This window comes from Parus major, chromosome 14 (genome assembly GCF_001522545.3).
Source record: "Parus major isolate Abel chromosome 14, Parus_major1.1, whole genome shotgun sequence".
Taxonomy (NCBI): domain Eukaryota; kingdom Metazoa; phylum Chordata; class Aves; order Passeriformes; family Paridae; genus Parus; species Parus major.
In genome coordinates, this window is record NC_031783.1 from 253,241 (window position 1) to 270,951 (window position 17,711).

The 17,711-nt window shown below is 45.6% G+C and overlaps 2 protein-coding genes across 14 annotated transcripts in view; one reads left to right on the top strand and one right to left on the bottom strand.

The window, feature by feature from the left end:
* CRAMP1 (cramped chromatin regulator homolog 1) overlaps window positions 1-7,839 on the bottom strand; it is a 49,826-nt gene extending 41,987 nt beyond the window's left edge. For 3 of the 5 annotated variants that reach the window (XR_001524110.2, XR_001524109.2, XM_015642948.2), the window contains exons 1-2: window positions 7,519-7,838; window positions 5,023-5,372 (exon numbers count right to left, since the gene is read on the bottom strand). Coding sequence is in view for 2 of the 5 variants with exons in the window: in XM_015642948.2 (XP_015498434.1) it covers window positions 5,023-5,371 (349 nt within the window). In the remaining 3 variants the exon portion in view is untranslated. Of the gene's footprint in view, window positions 1-5,022; window positions 5,373-7,518 lie in introns of all 5 variants that reach the window. The other 2 variants (XR_001524111.2, XM_015642950.3) reach the window with 1 other exon arrangement.
* Window positions 7,840-8,022: 183 nt separating this feature from the next.
* IFT140 (intraflagellar transport 140) overlaps window positions 8,023-17,711 on the top strand; it is a 90,128-nt gene continuing 80,439 nt past the window's right edge. For 2 of the 9 annotated variants that reach the window (XM_019008229.1, XM_033517930.1), the window contains exons 1-2: window positions 11,818-11,922; window positions 17,518-17,693. In XM_019008229.1, the coding sequence (XP_018863774.1) occupies window positions 11,868-11,922; window positions 17,518-17,693 (231 nt within the window). In that variant the 5' untranslated portion in view covers window positions 11,818-11,867. Of the gene's footprint in view, window positions 9,475-9,739; window positions 11,789-11,817; window positions 11,923-15,463; window positions 15,741-17,517; window positions 17,694-17,711 lie in introns of those variants that run through there. The other 7 variants (XM_033517927.1, XM_033517928.1, XM_019008230.2 and 4 more) reach the window with 7 other exon arrangements.

The following is a 17,711-nucleotide window of genomic DNA, read 5'->3' on the forward strand; positions in this document are numbered from 1 at the left end:
ACACCCTTGTATCCCACAACACAGGCTGGGTTACAGGCTTAGCTCACAACATCTTAACTTCTTCAGGAGTCACCAGTCACTGTAGGTGGAACATTCGTTTGGGAATACCTGTATAAACAAGATGGTGCATTCACACTCTTGCCTGCCACAGTTCAACTGCCGGATGTTAGGACTAACTCACTCCTCAAAGCAGGGGATGCAAATGCCAACTTGTTACAGACAAGCTCCCTGCAAGTCATTACTTCATTTTGAGTGCTAACTTTGTAACTGGAAAGGAAGTTTCTGCCCTGCCTCCACAGGACATAGCATGGACTCCTGAGAAGGGCAAGTCTAGAACAGCTTGCGTCTTACTGCACAGTTATACCATATGGTGTTCTTGTGAATTAACATCCAAAGTTTGAAAGAGAGAACCACAAAATATTCTGAGTTGGAAGGGACCCGCAAGGATGATGGAGCCCAGCTCGTACATAAATGGCTCATACAGGAACTGTACCTTTGACCTTGGCATTCTTAGTACTGTGCTCTGACCAACTCAGCTAATCTCAGGCTCAGCTGGTAACTGTCCTACATGGACAGTGATAGCCTATCTTCTCCTAACTGTTACTAGTTAGAAAATTAGAGGTAGTTGAAAGTGTTTAAAGCATCCACAGTATCAATTATCAACCAGAGCCTTCTAACAAAAAACCTACACTGACAGGCTGCTTCTCTGTGGATGGGGATATGTTTAGTATACAATTTATCAAAGGCAGCACCATCTAAGTTAACCAAGAAGAGCTCTAAAAAACTCCCATGGTTTAGTATATGTTTGGTCACTCCCCCATTTCCTGTAAATCACTATTCTCTCACTCTTCCCAAAGAAAACACCCATAAAGCTCAGTATGAAGTTCCACTTAATCCTGCAGCTGTGCAAGTTTGCAAGTATGTATCTGTCAGAGCTCAGTACCTATTGCACAGGAGGAGAAAATCCTCCTCTTGCAGTATGGGATGAGATACTGTAGAGTCCTGGTCCTGAGCCACTTCGAAAGGGAGGGAAGGAGAACTGGGGTAAATGAGATGGCAAAGAATGAATGAAAGCATGTCAGGGTAGGATGGAAGGAGAGGTACCAAGCACAAGTGAGAAGGATAGGTTTAAGGAGAATTTCAGAACAAGGGACTGTGCCAGTAATTTTTAAACAGGGATTCATGTCCTAGAAAAATAATGCTGGAGGAGTAACATCTCAGATGATTGTTACAGTATATTCTGCAACATATGAACTCAGGAAGATACAATAAAACACATTGTAAAGATATATATCAGGTATTTTGGTACCTACATCCTCTCTACAGCAGAGTAGTTGATCTAATGTTTGTGCCGAACACGAAACTTTGGCACGCTGAAACAAAGTAGGCTGCTTTTTAGCAAGTTCTATACCATGCAAGAAGATGGAATGCTTTCATTCAAGTAAAGTTTCAGCAGAATAAGTCCTTTTTCAAAAAAGAGCTGCTTATTACCACAAAACAAACCCAAATACTTGTTTGAGCCATTCTACACATTTTAGAATAAATGCAGAACAGCATGAAAGACATCTTCAAGCTTCTGCTCATCACCATTAGGCTAGTCCTCCTGACTTCAGACTTTCTGCATTCAGAAAATGGATAAAAACACAGAAATGGGAATACTCTACTCTAGTTCAAGCTACATCTACAGCACGTGATAGCAATGTATTCCCCACCGCCTTTTACCAACGTGGTCACAACATACATGCACATACATATTCCATCCTCTCTGGCTTCATGGACCAAAGCCCCAAAACACAGCACCTCAACACATGCTCAGCAACCATGTGGCATGTTGGTGTTTGAGAAGCAAACTCAGAAATCCCTTTTTCAGAAACCTTAACTTGGTCTGCATCTCTGCCCTCAACAAGCCTCCCTGCAATGGAACTCACACAACAAACTGTCTCAACACCACCAGTCCTTCAAGTTCCTGCTATGGCTTCATGCAATTACTTGAAGACTTCCTTTCAAGACTTCATGCTTCAAAAGTCCTGCATCAGTTGAGGTGTAGACTATGACCTTGAAAATGCAATTAAAAGGTAACAAACAGTTGAAAAGAGTATTATAATAATTCTAAAAAAATTAGAGATTTCGGTATTTGTGCAGGTAATTTGATAAAACTTCCACAATTCCAAATGGATTGGCTACTGAAGTGAAATACTTTCCAAACTTAATTTTACTGTACTACTTCCAATGTAATTTTTGCCCTAAACTCAAGAGTGCACCTCAATACACAAAATCAAGAGGCAGAATTCAAAGGTGCAGTTAAAGAGAACATCAGGGCAATCTGACTATTAGCAACATGTTTACACACTCCATGAGGCATGAGGCAGTACTTGGGAATTATTATGAGCGAGATTCCCTGAACAACAGTAAGATAAAGTTGAAAAGTCAGCAGCTGCTGAGTGGCACACTCTTTTTAGAGTTTACAGCCAAGTTTATCAATCATTTGTCTGCTACAATTAAGGACGCTAAAAGCATGAATGCCAGAAGTAAAAAGGAATTTGCAACACACAGGAAAAAAATACTATTTTCAAAACTTTTCTGAAGACAAACCAATGCCTGCTGGGCAACTACAATTTGAAAGAAAGCAAGTGCATTGATCACACTCTTTAAAAACTGGAGTTTCCCCTTCAGAATACAAAGGTTCTAGAAGCAGAATCATTTCAATAAAATGTTAAGAATTACACAACATTATTGAATGCCTATGACAAAAACAAGTTTCTGGTTTCACTGGACCAAGCACAAGCATGCCACTCCAGCTGGCCACTGTCAGAGTTACTTGTGCACCCATCTCCTTGACTTTGACATAAACAATGCAAAAGCTTCCAGGTTTAGAGCTGGTACACTCCAGCTTTTCATCATTTTTATACTTACAGAGGGATGAGAAAGTTAGTGGGACAGCTAATGAAAGGATTTAAATCCAATCTTTACTAGTTATCTCCACCCTTCCATTCATTCTCTATCAGAAGCTGGCTCTGTGAAGCATCTTGGTCAGAACACTATGAATTCTGATCATAAAGCATTCTACTAGGGAGAATTTAGACAAGCCTGGAAAACCTCTCATTATGCATCTCTGAACATAAAGAACTCAAATTAGAAAGGATCCCGCTCCATGGCTCTCTTCTCCAAAATCTGACAATTATAATCTCAACCATATCAGAGAATTCAATTGGACACATTCATACCAGATCTGGCCAGACAGAGCTGTGGCTGGTCTTAAAATTGAAAAAGTAAAAGCACAGTCGTAATTCTACCACTGTCACTCCTGAAGAATTGAAGAAGTTCTCCCAAACCTGATAACATGGTACAGTGATTGCAAGCACTATCCATGACTGGTTACTGAGACAATATTTTTGGTTCTGTATGTAATTTTCTTATGTTTCTTTTGGAATCTGAATTGCAAAAATGAATGAAATTTCTTTTCCTATTGTGTTAATACTCCTAGTTAAAAATGATTCTGCTGCTCTAGAATTGGAAATAAATGTTCACGTACAAATACACAAACATGGATATACACTTGCACAAACATATATGTACTTCCAAATCAATGGAATAATTTCAAATGGACATATTCAACTTGTGAATCATGGACAAGACATATTTCAAAGAAACACTTCCCCGCATCTAATACTATTTACAATTCTAGAATTAATTATACGTAGCAAAACACTCCTGGGTATTCCATTATTTGGTTTCACGTAAATGCAAGAAAAATTAGGAAGGCCTTTCTGTTCTGTCCTCTACCACCACACAGAGCTTTCATTTAACATTCAAGAGATTAGAGAGGACTTACAAAGGTATTTAGAAATACTTTAGTCAATTATACCAACTGTCAAGCAACTGAGTTCAAGAACATTTTTCTGATATAACAGTAACTAAAATATCCCAACTTGCACTGCTTTATTACTGCAATACAAAACTATCCTAAATTGCAATGTTTACTTAATGCCCAGCATATGCACACCCCTGAGATGGACAAGAGTGAGATAACCTCCAGAACACATTTATGCTACATGGAATTGTACTTCAATTTAGCAGACAAGGGTAAATTTCATTATTTTAAATGTTGATGCAATCTTTGAGTGCTATTTTTCTCAAAAAATAACAGAAAATAACTTGTACTTGAGTACTTTAGCATGATATCCAAAATTAGGTTCAAGTGCAGCTCAACTGCAGTGCTGTCATCTAGTCACTGCTGAACATACACAATAGCACCAAAATACTCAAATATCCCTGCTGCCTTCCAGCTATTCAAGTTAGAAACAGCTACGAAAAAAACCCAAAATCAAACTCTTGTCTCCAACGCTAAGTGAAAAAGCAGGTGTGTGTATGTCTGCACCTACAGACTTTCAGATGTATATAAACCAATCCTAATAAAAACTCTTATCACATAGATGCCCAAACTGTTCTGAAACAGTGAAACAGGACTCCCAACACCTTAGAAACAAATATGTCAATATGCGTATTTCATTGCTGTTTCTAAAACAGTTATTTGGATAACAGAAATAATTGGGGGAAATCACCAACGTCTTGGGGGTGGGTTTTTTTTTTTCTTTGCTAAATAGCACCCAGTGGATATTTTGTTACTATCCAATAACAGAATTCAGAGTGCAGCCATCTGATTACACAGCTAGTTAGACTCTGATTTCCTAATCAAAAACACAGGAATTTCCCAAAACTCGAGAGAGATTAAATAAAGACATTAAAGACTTGCTTCAATAATGCAGAATTTTTCCTCCTCCACATAAATATCCAGACCCCCCATTTCTTGAAGTGCAGAGAAGATAGTGGGCAGGAGAGAAGCTGAAGCTTTGGGACACAAAGAAGATTTCAGCCATTAAAAACAAGCCCCAAAACACCTTCCCAAAATCAAACAAAAGATGGCATCTACAGAAAGAGAATAACAACCCACAGCCCCACAGGTGCCTCCCCTCTTTGCCATCCCCCTTGCCTGAATGTTTTTAGGGTGTCAAAATACAGTACCTTTGCCTTTCCCGGTAGTGCTGCTGCCAGCCGAGGAGGATGCCTGAGAATCCTTCTTCAGTCTCTTGCTCTGAGGTCTAACGCTGGATCTGAGAAAATGATGCTGGTCCTGGCTCTGGGAGGGCTGGAGAGAGGCAGGGGCCTGTGACAAGTTGGGGTTCGGTGGAGGGCTGCTGGTAGTGTTGCTGTTAATGATCTTCTCTTCTTTCTTTGTGCTGCTGCTGCCTGGAGCTGCCTCTCCTCCTCCTCCTGCCCCTTCTTCTTCCAGGGACTCCTCATCTCCTCCTGCTCTCTTGCCCAGCTTTTTCACCCCTTCCTCCCCGCTGCTCTCTCCCAGTTTCACTGTCATCCTGCGGTGGAGTAGAGGGAGAAAAGAGGCGATCACACAGTAAGGCCAGGGAGCCCCCCAGGGAGGCAGAGAAACCCCTGGGCTGAGAGGGAGAAGTTTAGCTGCAGAAATTCCTCTCAACATGGCCGCCGTTGTTTGTTACTAAATCCCCTTTCGTTTGCTGTCCCGACCCAACAACCTGTGCCGAGGGCGGGAGGGGGAAAGCCCCGCCACAACCCCCCCGAAACCGGCCCAAACGGCAGCCAGGGCCCCCCGGTAGCCCCTCGTCTCCGTCCCGAAGGGCTCCGGGCCGCCTTTGGCCGAGAAATCGCCCGGTCAAACTCGGGCGTGTGGAAGCGCTCGCCAGCGCTGGAAGAGAGGCAGCCGCTGGGTCGGCGGAGCAGAACGGAGCGGGGAAGTGCTACTCCCCCATCCCATCCCATCCCACCCCTCCGCGGCTCCCGGGCCCGGGGCTCTCCTCTCTTCTCACCGCGGAGCCGCGGCCCGGCCCGCCGCGGGGGGGGGATCCATGCTCCTGGATGCGGCGGCGGCTTCTCCTCCTCTCTGTGTGTGTCTGGGGCTGGGACTGGCCGAGACTCCCGAGGTTCCCGCTCCCCTCCGCCCCCACCCCGCACCTCCCCGCGCTCCTTCCCGCTGGGCAGCCCCGACCCCACCGCCCTCGCCGACGGCAGCACCGTGGGCCGGGTCTGTTCTGTCACCGTGAACGGGCAGGGACCAGCTCCCCATGCCGGCACCTCTGCCCGCCGCCTCTGCTGGGAGAGAATTAATGCCACCCCATTCTTTTTCCTCTTTTCATTATTTTTAATTTGGAGGGCAATAAACTTCGTTGGCACCTACAGCTGTTGCGTACCCTTGCTTCGTTGCTCCTGGCCATGCAGAGACCCCGGCCAAGCAGGACAGCCCTGAACCTGAAAGCATTCCTAGGCGTTCAAAGGCATCTGTCAACTTTTGGACCTGACATTGGGACCAGTTGCTGGGATGACCACTTCCTGTGCTGACTTCATAAATCCCCTCAATTCTGAAGACTTTTTTCAAATACTTGGAGCAAAATGTCAGATATGACACAAGCTTAAGGCATTAAATCACATTATCTGTTTAAACCCAACAGCTTTGGTTTTCCTTAAAGACTGTAAAAATATTACTGACACATATCTAAAAGAAGTCAACTTCCAAATAAGAGCCAGTTAGAGCACCCAGCAAGAAGCAGCACTTGGGATGCAGCTGCCTTGATACCATGGCAGGAACCACCATCCAACTTCCATATAGGGAAAAGATAACCAACACGAGGAGGAAATTCTGAATATCACAAAGATTGGAATGACTACAGATTATGCTGACACCAGGATAACAAGGTTCAAAATAAAGAAGACACATCAACAAGGTTACTGCTTACAGGTTGTATTCTTACTATTAAAATTATATTGTTCCCTCTAATTTTCAGCTAAACCACTGAATCCATCCAGAATTGTGTTAGGCAATGTTTCACTCCTTGAAAATGCTCAATAAACTGATGCTAGAACTGTGGATCTAAACTCACACTGAAATTTGGTTATTTATTCATCTGACAGCTCCCTAGTTACAGACTGGTTCTTCACACAGCAAAATCTAACAGTTTCTAGTTATTTTGAGGACAGAAATCTTCCAATTCTGACAGTGTGTGCTCAAAAACTTCGTGTAAGCAAGGCTCAAATATTTTCAAGCTTGGTTTTGTTACTGCAAATTAAACTATGCACCCACCCACTGTCCTTCCCCAACAATTAGTGAGGGAGTAACAAAGACATACTCCTTGGGGACAGCTCCTTACAGGACCCGAGTATCACACTCCAAGATCTGCCCCACTTCTCAACTACTGGCTCCTTCCAGTACTCTGCCTAACCCCTACATGCAGTTTCCCCGTTATAGCAGCTTTATCCTTTCGTTTTCATCTTTTTCCTCCTTTCTCTTTTTCTCCTAAAGTGAAAAGTTCTTCAGCCTTGCTGCTTTGGTCGTCTACACCCTCATGGTCGTCCCTCCGCTGCCTCCCACAAGAGCCGCAAAGACCCGTTCCACAAACGCGGCCGGCCCGGGCGGGAGAGCGGGGCCGAGCCGGTCTCCCCAAGGCCAGGTGCATCCCGCCCCGCAGCCTCCAGCCCACTCCCCTGCCTCACCTGCCGCATCAACGCCGTCACGCAGCCTCCGCGCTCCGGCTCCCCCGCCGGCGGCTGCCTCGGCTGTTCCGGCACCCGCAGCCCAAGGCACACCCGGGCTGCGCTCAGACCCGCCAGCTCTGGAGGAGGCCGGCGCGGAGCCCAGCGGCCCTCCCAGTTTTGCTGGCGGTGGCAACCCCGCTCCCGGCTGTTGGGCCGACCGCTTCCCCGGGCTACTCCGAAACCCAGCAACAGTCCCAGCACTGCCAGACTCGGCCGGACTTGGGCCGGGCTGGAGCTGTGGCGGTTCCGGTTCCTCCTCGCCCTGCCCTGGCCAGGGGCGGGGCCGCGGCGCGCGGGCCCAGCTGAGAGCGTCTGCGCTCCCCGCCCCCCAAACAACGCACTCCATTGGCCGGCGGCGAGCGGGAGCGAGGCGGGGGCGGGGCCGCGGCTGCGGCCCCAGCGCGAGCCAAACAAAGCGCGGCGCGGGGCTCGTGACGAAAGCTCCGCGAGGAGGAAGAGACGGCAGCGCGTGTCCGCCAGGGCCGGGGTGAATCCAAGATGTGGCTGTTGATTGGCTGAAAGAAAAACCAATTGAGAGCCCTTTCACCGAGACCTTCGTACCGGGCCCAGGATTCCATTGGCCAGGGAGCGGGTGATTTGCATGCGGCGCAGTATTTGCGGCTGGTGGGTGGGGGTGCTGTGGCTTTACCCTGCTTCGTCGGCTTTCGCTTAGCGCTTCCCCCGGGGCCTTCCTTCTCCCGCACAGAGCGGGCCAGCCGAGCTGGGGCTTGCTACCTACGGAAATCGTATTGGGCCGGCAGTACTGTTAAGTCTCGCTCCCTTTGCTGGGACCCTGGGAAAAGTGTGGGGCCGCTCTTACTGGAGCAATTGGGACGTTCCTGGGCTGTATGTGGAAACAGGCACCCCATGTGAGGCCCTTAGCTGGACCAGGGCTTGCTGCAGGGCATTCTTCTTTTCACAGCGGGGGCTCCTTGATGTGGACTCATACTTCTATGTGGTGCCTTCACGTTAACTACTAAGCAAGATAATTTAAAAAAAAAATCTTAAAACTGATAGTGTGCGAGATGCTCATCCCTTAATAACGTGTTTGTGGAAAGAACATTCGATCATCCTCTTTTTTGATCTTTATAACTCTCATAGCAGGAAAAGCCTTAGTCCTCTTCCGAGGAAAATCTTTGTAAGCTTAGAAATAAAGTCGTAACTAGTTAAATCACATAATGATGTCTAAATTATGAAAAATTTGGCTCCCGTGGAGCATGTTGTAAGTAATTGTCTATGATGATTGGAACATGTCTTGAGCACTGTAAATATGCTGTAAAGTGTATTTGTGAGTAACTGAATGGAATTTGTTTAAAAAAAAGTTTGTCTCCAATGCCTAGCTTTGCATTTAAATCTACATCTTAATTGTTTGGGGGTTTTTAAGAGAGTATTTTTCAGTTTTGTTATAATCTAGCACAAGATCATATGGCTTATTTTTGCTCCTTTGTTTGGCCACAACTAAATTCAACAATACTGTTAGGAAATTATGGTTCTGCATCTCCACTACCAGGTATTTCCATAGTGCCTTCCTGAGAGATGTCGAGTTACATTCAGCTCTCCAGCTGAAGGTTTCCATTCTCTCTGCATGTAAATAACTTTCCATTCTTGAATAGCTTCATTTCCTCCAGTGGACTGTTAAGGTGTGAAATTGCTCATGTGTCTAAATGTTTGTGAGAGAAAAGCTGACTCAAAAGGAGTTGGACAAGAGCTGAAAGGCAGGGGGTAGGGTGAGACGTCAAAAGGCACTTGAACTTCCATTTGTTCGGTTTTGATCACAGCACTTCCCCGCTATTCTGTTTTTATAGACCTGCACAACTACAAAATGCAAATAATCTTCCGGTGTTTGTTGCTGTGGTTTTCTAGGCCAGGCAAGAACATTAACTTGGATTTGTCCCACATCCTGAGTATTTTAAGGTATGAACAAATTATGTTTTTACTAGAAAATAGAGCAAGCAATGCAGAACTGTTCAGCAGAAGGACAAAGTTAGTACTTTAAATTTATGTTAAATTGTTTTTAATTTTGCATCTAATGTGCATGGTCATTGCAAATTATAACATGGAAATACTCTTCCAAAGATCGTAGATGTAAAAGCCACCAATATAGTGAATGTTCTGTATTGTGCTTTTAGTTTACTTAGAAGCTAGTACATTTCATTCATAATTTATTTCTTCTTAAAAGGCTCTGAAGTTGTTTATTCTGGCAAAAAAATAACGGATGATCTTTGTGTTGTTAAAGCAATTCTTTCCCATGCAGGTAAGAGGATTTAAATCAGGACAGACTGCTATTGTTAATCCCTTATTGCTTGCAGAATAGGAAGTACCTAGTCCTCCAATTTTGTTTTTCTCTTGTTGTGTGAGGTCAAGCTCTTAGGGGAAGAGAGGAAATGGACTGTGAGCAACTGCACTACTGCAGCCAGTCCTGGGGCTTTAGGGACTTGGAGCTGTTAGGCATCTTTTATGATACCAGGGACTTGGAACTAGATGATTTTTAAGGCCCCTTCCAACCCAAACTATTCTGTGGTTATATGATTTTATGAGTAGATGGGAAGATATTAAGATCCTAGGATTTCACATTCACTTGTCTATTTATCACAGAAGCAGGGCTTCTCTGTTGAATATTGAAGGGCAGGAAAACTTTATTTCCAGTTAAGCCTGCACAAACGCAGGTATATAGTTTAGTTATTGGGAAAAATTCTGTGTAACATTGAATCAGCCAATTCTGAGAGCTGTAAAGTGGTCACTTGAGCAGAGTGTCAGTGGGTTGTTTAGACTATTTTTATTCTAGCCCAGAAAGGAATGATAGACTAGATGATTTTTTGAGGCTTCAGCTGGTTGTGTGTCTCTGCTTGATTGTATCACATAGTTGCAGTAGTTTCCAGAACAGCCTGGTTGTCTGAGAAAACAGGGCATCTCCACATGGTCTGCTCAAATCCTCAACTTTTTGTCTGACAAACTCAAAGCTACAGTGGGCAGAGACAAGAGATGAATTGCTGATTGCTTTGGGAGTGGCACCTGAGTGAACTAAAGGGGCTATTGCATGTTCAAGGATCCACCATGAAGAGATGCCATAAATGACTGTTAGAGCTGATACCTTTTAAGGGAGAAGATAGAAAGCTCCAGGAAACAGGACTTTGTCAGTTCTGCTGCTCTGGTCTACAGGGGTTGCCGACTCGTTACAAGAAGGTCTAAAGCTAGTATTTTGCCTCTCTACCTGAAGCCTACCCATAATTCGATTAGGTATACAACGTGTTTCAATACAGTGTGCTCTCACTATGTACTTTTTCCTATTTCCTACCAAAACAGAGTGTTGCTGGTTGTTGTTGTTGTTTGTTTGGTTTTTGTTTTTGTTTTTTTCTGGAAGAGTCCCCTTGTATTTGGGAAAGGAAACTGATAAAACACCACATAAACTACATGTTACACATGGCCAGTCAACCTTGAAATATGCAGGACCTGCTTGCCATAGCTGTACCAGGTGTGTCTGCCTTTCATCGGCTTGCATAGAAGTGTTGTGACTTCAGAGGAATTACAACTGACTGTGGATAGGACAGTGCTGTGAGGATTTGCTCTTGAATTTTTTCAACCTTTTTGAAAGCAAACCTGGCTGTTAGGGCTGGCTGCAGGCCCAATGGGGGCAAGAGCTGGGAATGGAGCTGGGCTGTACCTGACATGGCTTGTAGATGGCGTGCTGAGGAGGTGCAGGGTGGTAGGAAGGGCTTTACGGGTTGTCTTCATTTAGATGTTACTATAAAAACTTGGTCATTAAGTAAAAAACTTTTTCCCCCAACACTCAAAGAGCCGCTGAGCTCCGGGCGGTATAATTAAATATTGTTACGATATGCGTTCACGGAGGTTCACCTGGATCACGCTCCGTCACAGCAGGTGCTCGATAGCGTTTGAGGCCGGGAGGATTTGGGGAAGGATCTCGATTCTCGGGGCGGCGGCACAGTCCATCACCTGCGACAGGAAGAGTTCCTCACAGGTCAAGCCACCAAACCCTGAAGACGGCTCTGGGACCCGCGGACAGCGCAGCAGCCGTCACTCGCGGGGACCGCGGGACCACCGCCAGACCCACTGCGCTCGGCACTTTCCGCCACTCTCCGTGTGCTGCCGGGAGGCTTCGGCCATTCCCGCCACCCCTCGGCTGCACTCGGCAATTTCCGTTCCGGCTCGCCACGTTGTCGGGGTAACGCCAAGCATCGCGGAGCGAGTGCGGCCTGCGGCACGAGCGGTGAGCGCGGGGGTGGGACAGAGGGCGGCGGGCGGCGGGCTCTGCCTGCAGCAGCCCGCGGCGTGTCGGCTGGCTCTCCATGGTTGTATCTGCGTCCGGTTCGCGGCAGCGGGGTCGATCGCAGTCAGCCGGAGGTGAGGGGCCCTCGAGTTGCTGCTCGCGGGCGGCGGGAGCTGGGGTGGGGGCGGCCGAATCCACCCGCGGGCGAGAACGTAGTGGCGTGGCCCGCGTGTTTGCCCTCTCGGAACCGGGGAGTTCTTGGAGCCCCCTTGTTCTGTGCCGGCGAGTGGCGGTCACGGCGCGGAGGAGAGACTCGGGCAGGGTTCGCTCCACTCCAGGAGCTGCTCACGACAGCAGCAGCCTGGGCTTTGCCTGGCACAGGCTCCCCACCCCTTCTCCCTTTGTGCCGGTCCAGGATTCAACTGGGTTTTTACTTAATCTGTTTTATTAGTTAGAGAAGATTGTACATAGTCATTAACTATCTTTTTGTTGAACAGAGCAGTTTGGTGTGGGTTTTTTGTTGTGGTTTTTTTTGTTGTTGTTGTTTGTTTGTTTGTTTGTTTTCCTGGGGGTGGCTATTTTGAACAATTGCAAGTTTAAAAACCAGCATTTCTTATAGGTAGGGATTAAAGGAAAAACCTCTGCTTTTGCTTTGGTAACTGTTGAGTCTTGTCAGAGAGTCTTTCAAGGCAACTTGGACAGTGACCCCTTCCACAATGTGTGTCGTGACTGGGGGGCATGAGAGTGCAAAGCTCTACAGGTACAGCAAACAAAGCTGGTATCAGCCTCGCTTAAATGTGCTGATAACACTGTGACAGATCATAAAAGCAGCTTTTATAAAGTATTGTCCTCAAAGACAGAATAGCTTTTTTTTTTTTCTCCCTGAGCATTGATGATTTTTTTGTGAAATATGTGTGCACGTTCTGGCTTGCTGCTGTCATTTGCAGTTATTAATGTTGTCTGTAGTGTTCATCTCTGTGAATCTCATTAAGTTCAACAAAGCCATGTGCAAAGTTCTACACTGGGTAGGGGCAATCTCCATTACCAGTACAGTCTGTTCAGATTGAGAGCAGTCCTAACGAGAAGACGTGGGGTACTGATGAATGAAAGACTGGAAATGACCTGGCAGTGCACACTGGCAGCCCAGATACCCTGATGTCCTGGGCTCATGCCCCCAGCGTGGGCAGCAGGGAAGTCTGCCCCTCTGCCCCGGTCAGGTGAGACTTTCAGGTGTACCTCGAGCTCTGGGGCTCCAGCGTAGGAAGGACATGGAGCTGGTGGAGAGAGTCCAGAGGAGGCCACAGAGATACTCCAAGGTCTGGAGCCACTCTGCTCTGGAGACAGGCTGGAGAGCTATGGTTATTTAGCCTGGAGAAGGCTCTGTGAACACCTCATTGTGGCCTTCTAGTATTTTAGGAACCCATTCAGTGCCAGTGCCAGTAGTTTAGGGTACAGTTGCAGTGCAAGCTGCAGGTTGAGCTTTGGGTGGCCAAAGCAAGACAGGGACTGAGATGGGGTTGTCCGTAATTTATGTGACAGTATCTCTGAATCTTGTTTAGGAAGTGCCAGTCTGCCATTTTAAATATACACAATATTGGTTGAAATTTTTTTTTTGATGTCTATTAATTCCAAAAGTTAAATTAGTGAGCTGAACAAGAGATGCAGTTTGGAAGCTTGATAAACTTATTTCTGTCATTGAAGGAGACTGAAATATCTGAATAATAATAAGTAATATTTATGACTACGGATGCAAGAAACACTTAAAAGTAGAAAATGGTGGCTATAGAGAAGACATTACAGCTATATGGCTTGTGTGATAAAACTGTTGATATGAAATGTAGGTTTTTTTCATTTAGGCATCTAATATTTTTATTTTAATCTGAAGTAAAATTCTTTATTATTTTAAATTTTGAGTCTGCATAAAGCTTATCATCAAATATGGACTAAATCCTTCCTATCTTACAGGAAAATGAAACAGATAAAACAAGGAGTAAAGTAGTAGTATGGGCACAGAATTCTGGAACAGTACTGGAGATGTAAGAAGACTTTTGAAATATATGAAATCAAAATGAAAAGCACTCCAAATTTTATTTGAAAGGTTTGTTGAGGGTTTTTTGAGTGGCTATAAAACTAGACCCACTCAATACCACTTTGGGAATTTTAAGAGTTTTGAAGGATTGTGCAGGTAAAGGTGAGTGGCTCTTGCTAAAAGATGAAATGCTTTGTCCTTAGGCTGACTGCTCTTGTCTGCTCTCATATCCAGTAGTTGATGTTGTTCCTTGTTATGTGTCAGAGGCAAGATACAGAACTCCCAGCTTACTGAACAGGGTTGCCTACCTTTCTAAATTTAGTGTCCAGCAAATTAGTTATTCTAGGTGCTGACAGAAGATCTAAAGAAAAGAGACCTTAAGAGTATGTTCATGCCCATTATATATGCTGGTGGCTTTGGCAAGTCTTACTGCTATGCATGTGTGTGCCTGAAGGTTCTGAACTCATGATTTAGCTGTGTAGAAGAAAGCATCTCTTCCCCAAAAATGTCACAGGAGTCTTTTAAATGTTTGATGCTTGGGGGCTTTTTCATGTGTGTATGTTTGTGTGCTGGTTTTGTATTAATTTATATTTGGTGAGGAGGGAAGAAGGCACTCACGGAAATGATTTTTCTAGGAGGGGGCTGCTGAGATCTTCCTCTGTGCTGAGCAAAATCCAATAGCTGGCTAGCTCTGAGAACTGACAACCTATTAATCCATTTAGAAGCTAGATCCGCCTTTGTGAAATACACACTTTAAAGACAGGCAAGCCCGGGAAATCTGTCTCTTGCGTCCAGCTTTGAAAGGTACCTGGGCACTGGTGGGGCTGGCCCCACTCCGCTTCCGGCCTGCGTGGCCTGGAGGGGCCGGGCCAGACCGGACCCCAGCATTGGCCGGGCGGGTTACGGGAGGCCGTAGAGCCCGGGGCAGGGCTGGGCGCTGGGGCCGCGGCTGCTCACATCTTGCTGGCACCAAGCCCACGCTCTCTCCCCCGGCCCGTGCCATGCCTGGGTCCGCTGGGCGCCAGAAGTGGCTCTAGGCCAGGCCAGGCCCCCTCTGCCGCGGGCATCGCGGCCCAGCAGTTGCCTGGCAGAGGGAGGGGAAGCCATCAGCCCATAGCTGAAATGGAAAGAAGCAGGGAGCAGAGACGAGCCATGCAGCCAGAATGCCACCATGGTTCCCGTTCTGGCTGGGCCCTCTGAGATCTTGGCACAGCCCCAGTGCGGCCTGAAATCCATCACCGTGACTACTTCGGCCACTGCCCAGCAGAAACCATCATGACCATCTGCAGGCCTGGGCGAGATATTAACTCACTACACAGATGAAATTTGGAAATCATTGATCCTCTCGAGTGAGAGAAAAGCGTAGAATGAAGACACATAGAAAACCAACATGAAGACACTAAGGTCAGTAAAGGAGTCAAGTCCCAGATGGAAGGAGAATGAGGAGATGCCCTAGTATTGGGCTGAAAATTCTTTTGGTAAGGCCATGGAGATGGGCTATGGTACACTAAAATATTCTGTTTAATTAATGAGAAAGTATGGGGGGATGGAGTGTTCAAACTGTAGATGTGAGCAGAGGCATCCATTAATGAAGCAAAGCAGATGTTGAAGTAGCTGTGATCTCATGACAAGCTTGAACAGAGAGAAAGATGAGAGTGACAATGACCCTTTGCCCCCAGGGAGAGAAGAAGACCTCTGTTCCCAGAGATGAAGATGATTGCAGAGATAGATGGAGAGAACTTTTGCTTTTGAACAGTTAATCCTTAAAATAATACCCCATAAATTGACATGGCTCATTAACTCAGCAGTGGGAAGGCTGTGAAAATGGAACTTCACGATTGCAGATTTTCCTGGGCAGCTGCTATTTGTGGAAATTAAAAGCCACAAGAGGGCTGTTTCTTGTGGTGAAGTCTCCATGGCATGGTGAGAGAAAATTCCTCTCCCTACAAGAACTGATGAAAGACTATTGTAGGGGTGGTAACTGATTTAAAATGCCAGGTTTTGTCTCTATGTTGTCTGTTGGGAAAGAAAAGAAGTTGGGCAGAGGAAGGAGAAGTGTTCTAAAGCTTTTTTTCTGAGTCTTACTATTCTTTTAGTTCTGTTAATAAAGTTTCCTTTATAACTTTTAAGTACTGAGCCTGCTTTGTCCTCCTCCTAATTAATATCTCACAGCAGGAAATTAATAATTCTAGTAGGTGCACTGGTGATTTTAGCCGGCGCTAAACCCGTTACATTATTTGGTGCATTGGCTGGGAAACTCAAATTAGCAAACCTAAGCCACTACAGTTTGTTTGTGTTGTTTTTTGGGGGGGTTTGTTTTGTTTTTCACCAGATCTTGGCAGGGTTCTGTATCAGGAGGAGTAACCCTATGCCCCAGTCCAGGCTGTGGGCTGTCCTGCTAAACAGCAGCCCTGTGGAGAAGGACCTGGGGGTCACCAGCTGTCCTTGAACTAGCTGTGTGTGCTTTGGGGCCAAGATGGCAGATCCTGGAGTGTGTGGGGAAAGGCATTGTCAGGGAGTCAAGGAGGGGATTCTGCCCCTCTATTCAGCCCTGGTGAGGCACATCTGGAGCACTGTGTCCAGTTCTGGGAGCTGAGCCTGCTGAGCCTTAAAAAGAGATGGCTGAGAGGGGACCTCATCCCTGCCTGTTAGTGTCTGCAGGAAAAGCTCAGGAAAATGGACCAGACTCAGCTCTGTGGGCCTCAGCAATGGCACAAGAGGCAATGGGCAGGAACTGGAACACAGAAGTTTCATCCAACTATGAGGAAGAACTTTACTGTGTGGGTGACTGGCTGCCCCAGAGAGAACGTGAAGTCACCCTCATTGTGGATATCCCAGAATTGTCTGGACATAATCCTATGCTATGTGCTCTGGGAAGACCCTGCTTGAACAGGGAGGCTGGACCAGTTGACGTACTGAACTCTATGACTCTGTGATTATTTGCTAGTAATTTGAGATGCTTTTCTCCAGCTGTTTCGAAACTGAGCCAACTGGATCCCATGACACAAATCCCAAAGACCATTTCTGTGTATAAATTATTACAGATTATTAGTGGTACCCTCCGTTTCTGACCCATAACACTGAAAAGAGTTTTGTTCCCATGTTATTTTCTGTACAACATCAGCACTTACTTTTTTCATTCAAATGTTGGTAATAGTTTTTCAGTGTAAATAGCAGATAATATGTGATTTCAAACGTACAAGCTCCAAAGTGGTGACAGCTGTTGAAACTTACTTTGAAAGCCCAGACACAAGACTTCACAACATAAAAGACTTCAGTCTTTACTTTAAGTAACATCTTTGGATATGAAGTACTGGAAGTAACTTTCTGGTAAATTCTGAGTTATTTCAGAGTCCTTTGAAGTAGGCCAGCACAAGGCACAGGTGAGAGACTGGTACCAGCCTATACACACTGAATCTACAAAGTATGAGGCTCAGTGTTTCTTTCTTTTTTTTTTTTTTTAATGCCACTCTGACTTTTCCAATGTCTATGGAAATAGACATTGGAAAAGTCAGAGTTGTATTAAAAAAAAATAGTATGCGTGACAAGACGATGCTGTAATTTTACTTTCCCCCTATGTTTTAATGCTACGTTATATGTAGTTATTATATATTACATAAATATAATATGGCGTATATGTAGTGTATATGTATTATTGATATAAGCATAGTTGATAGAGATGTTTGTTTTCCTTGTATAGGTGTGCAGTCTGTGACAGGTCCTGTTGTTATGGCTGTATATGTGGATCATCGAACAGATGCTCCTGATTCCATTGCCTCCTCTTCCCATATAGCCTGGCACCCACTTCATCCACTCCTAGCAGTTGCTTCCATCAGCACAGCAACTGGGGGCTGTGTGGATATCTACCTGGAACAGGTAAAAAATCAGCAACTT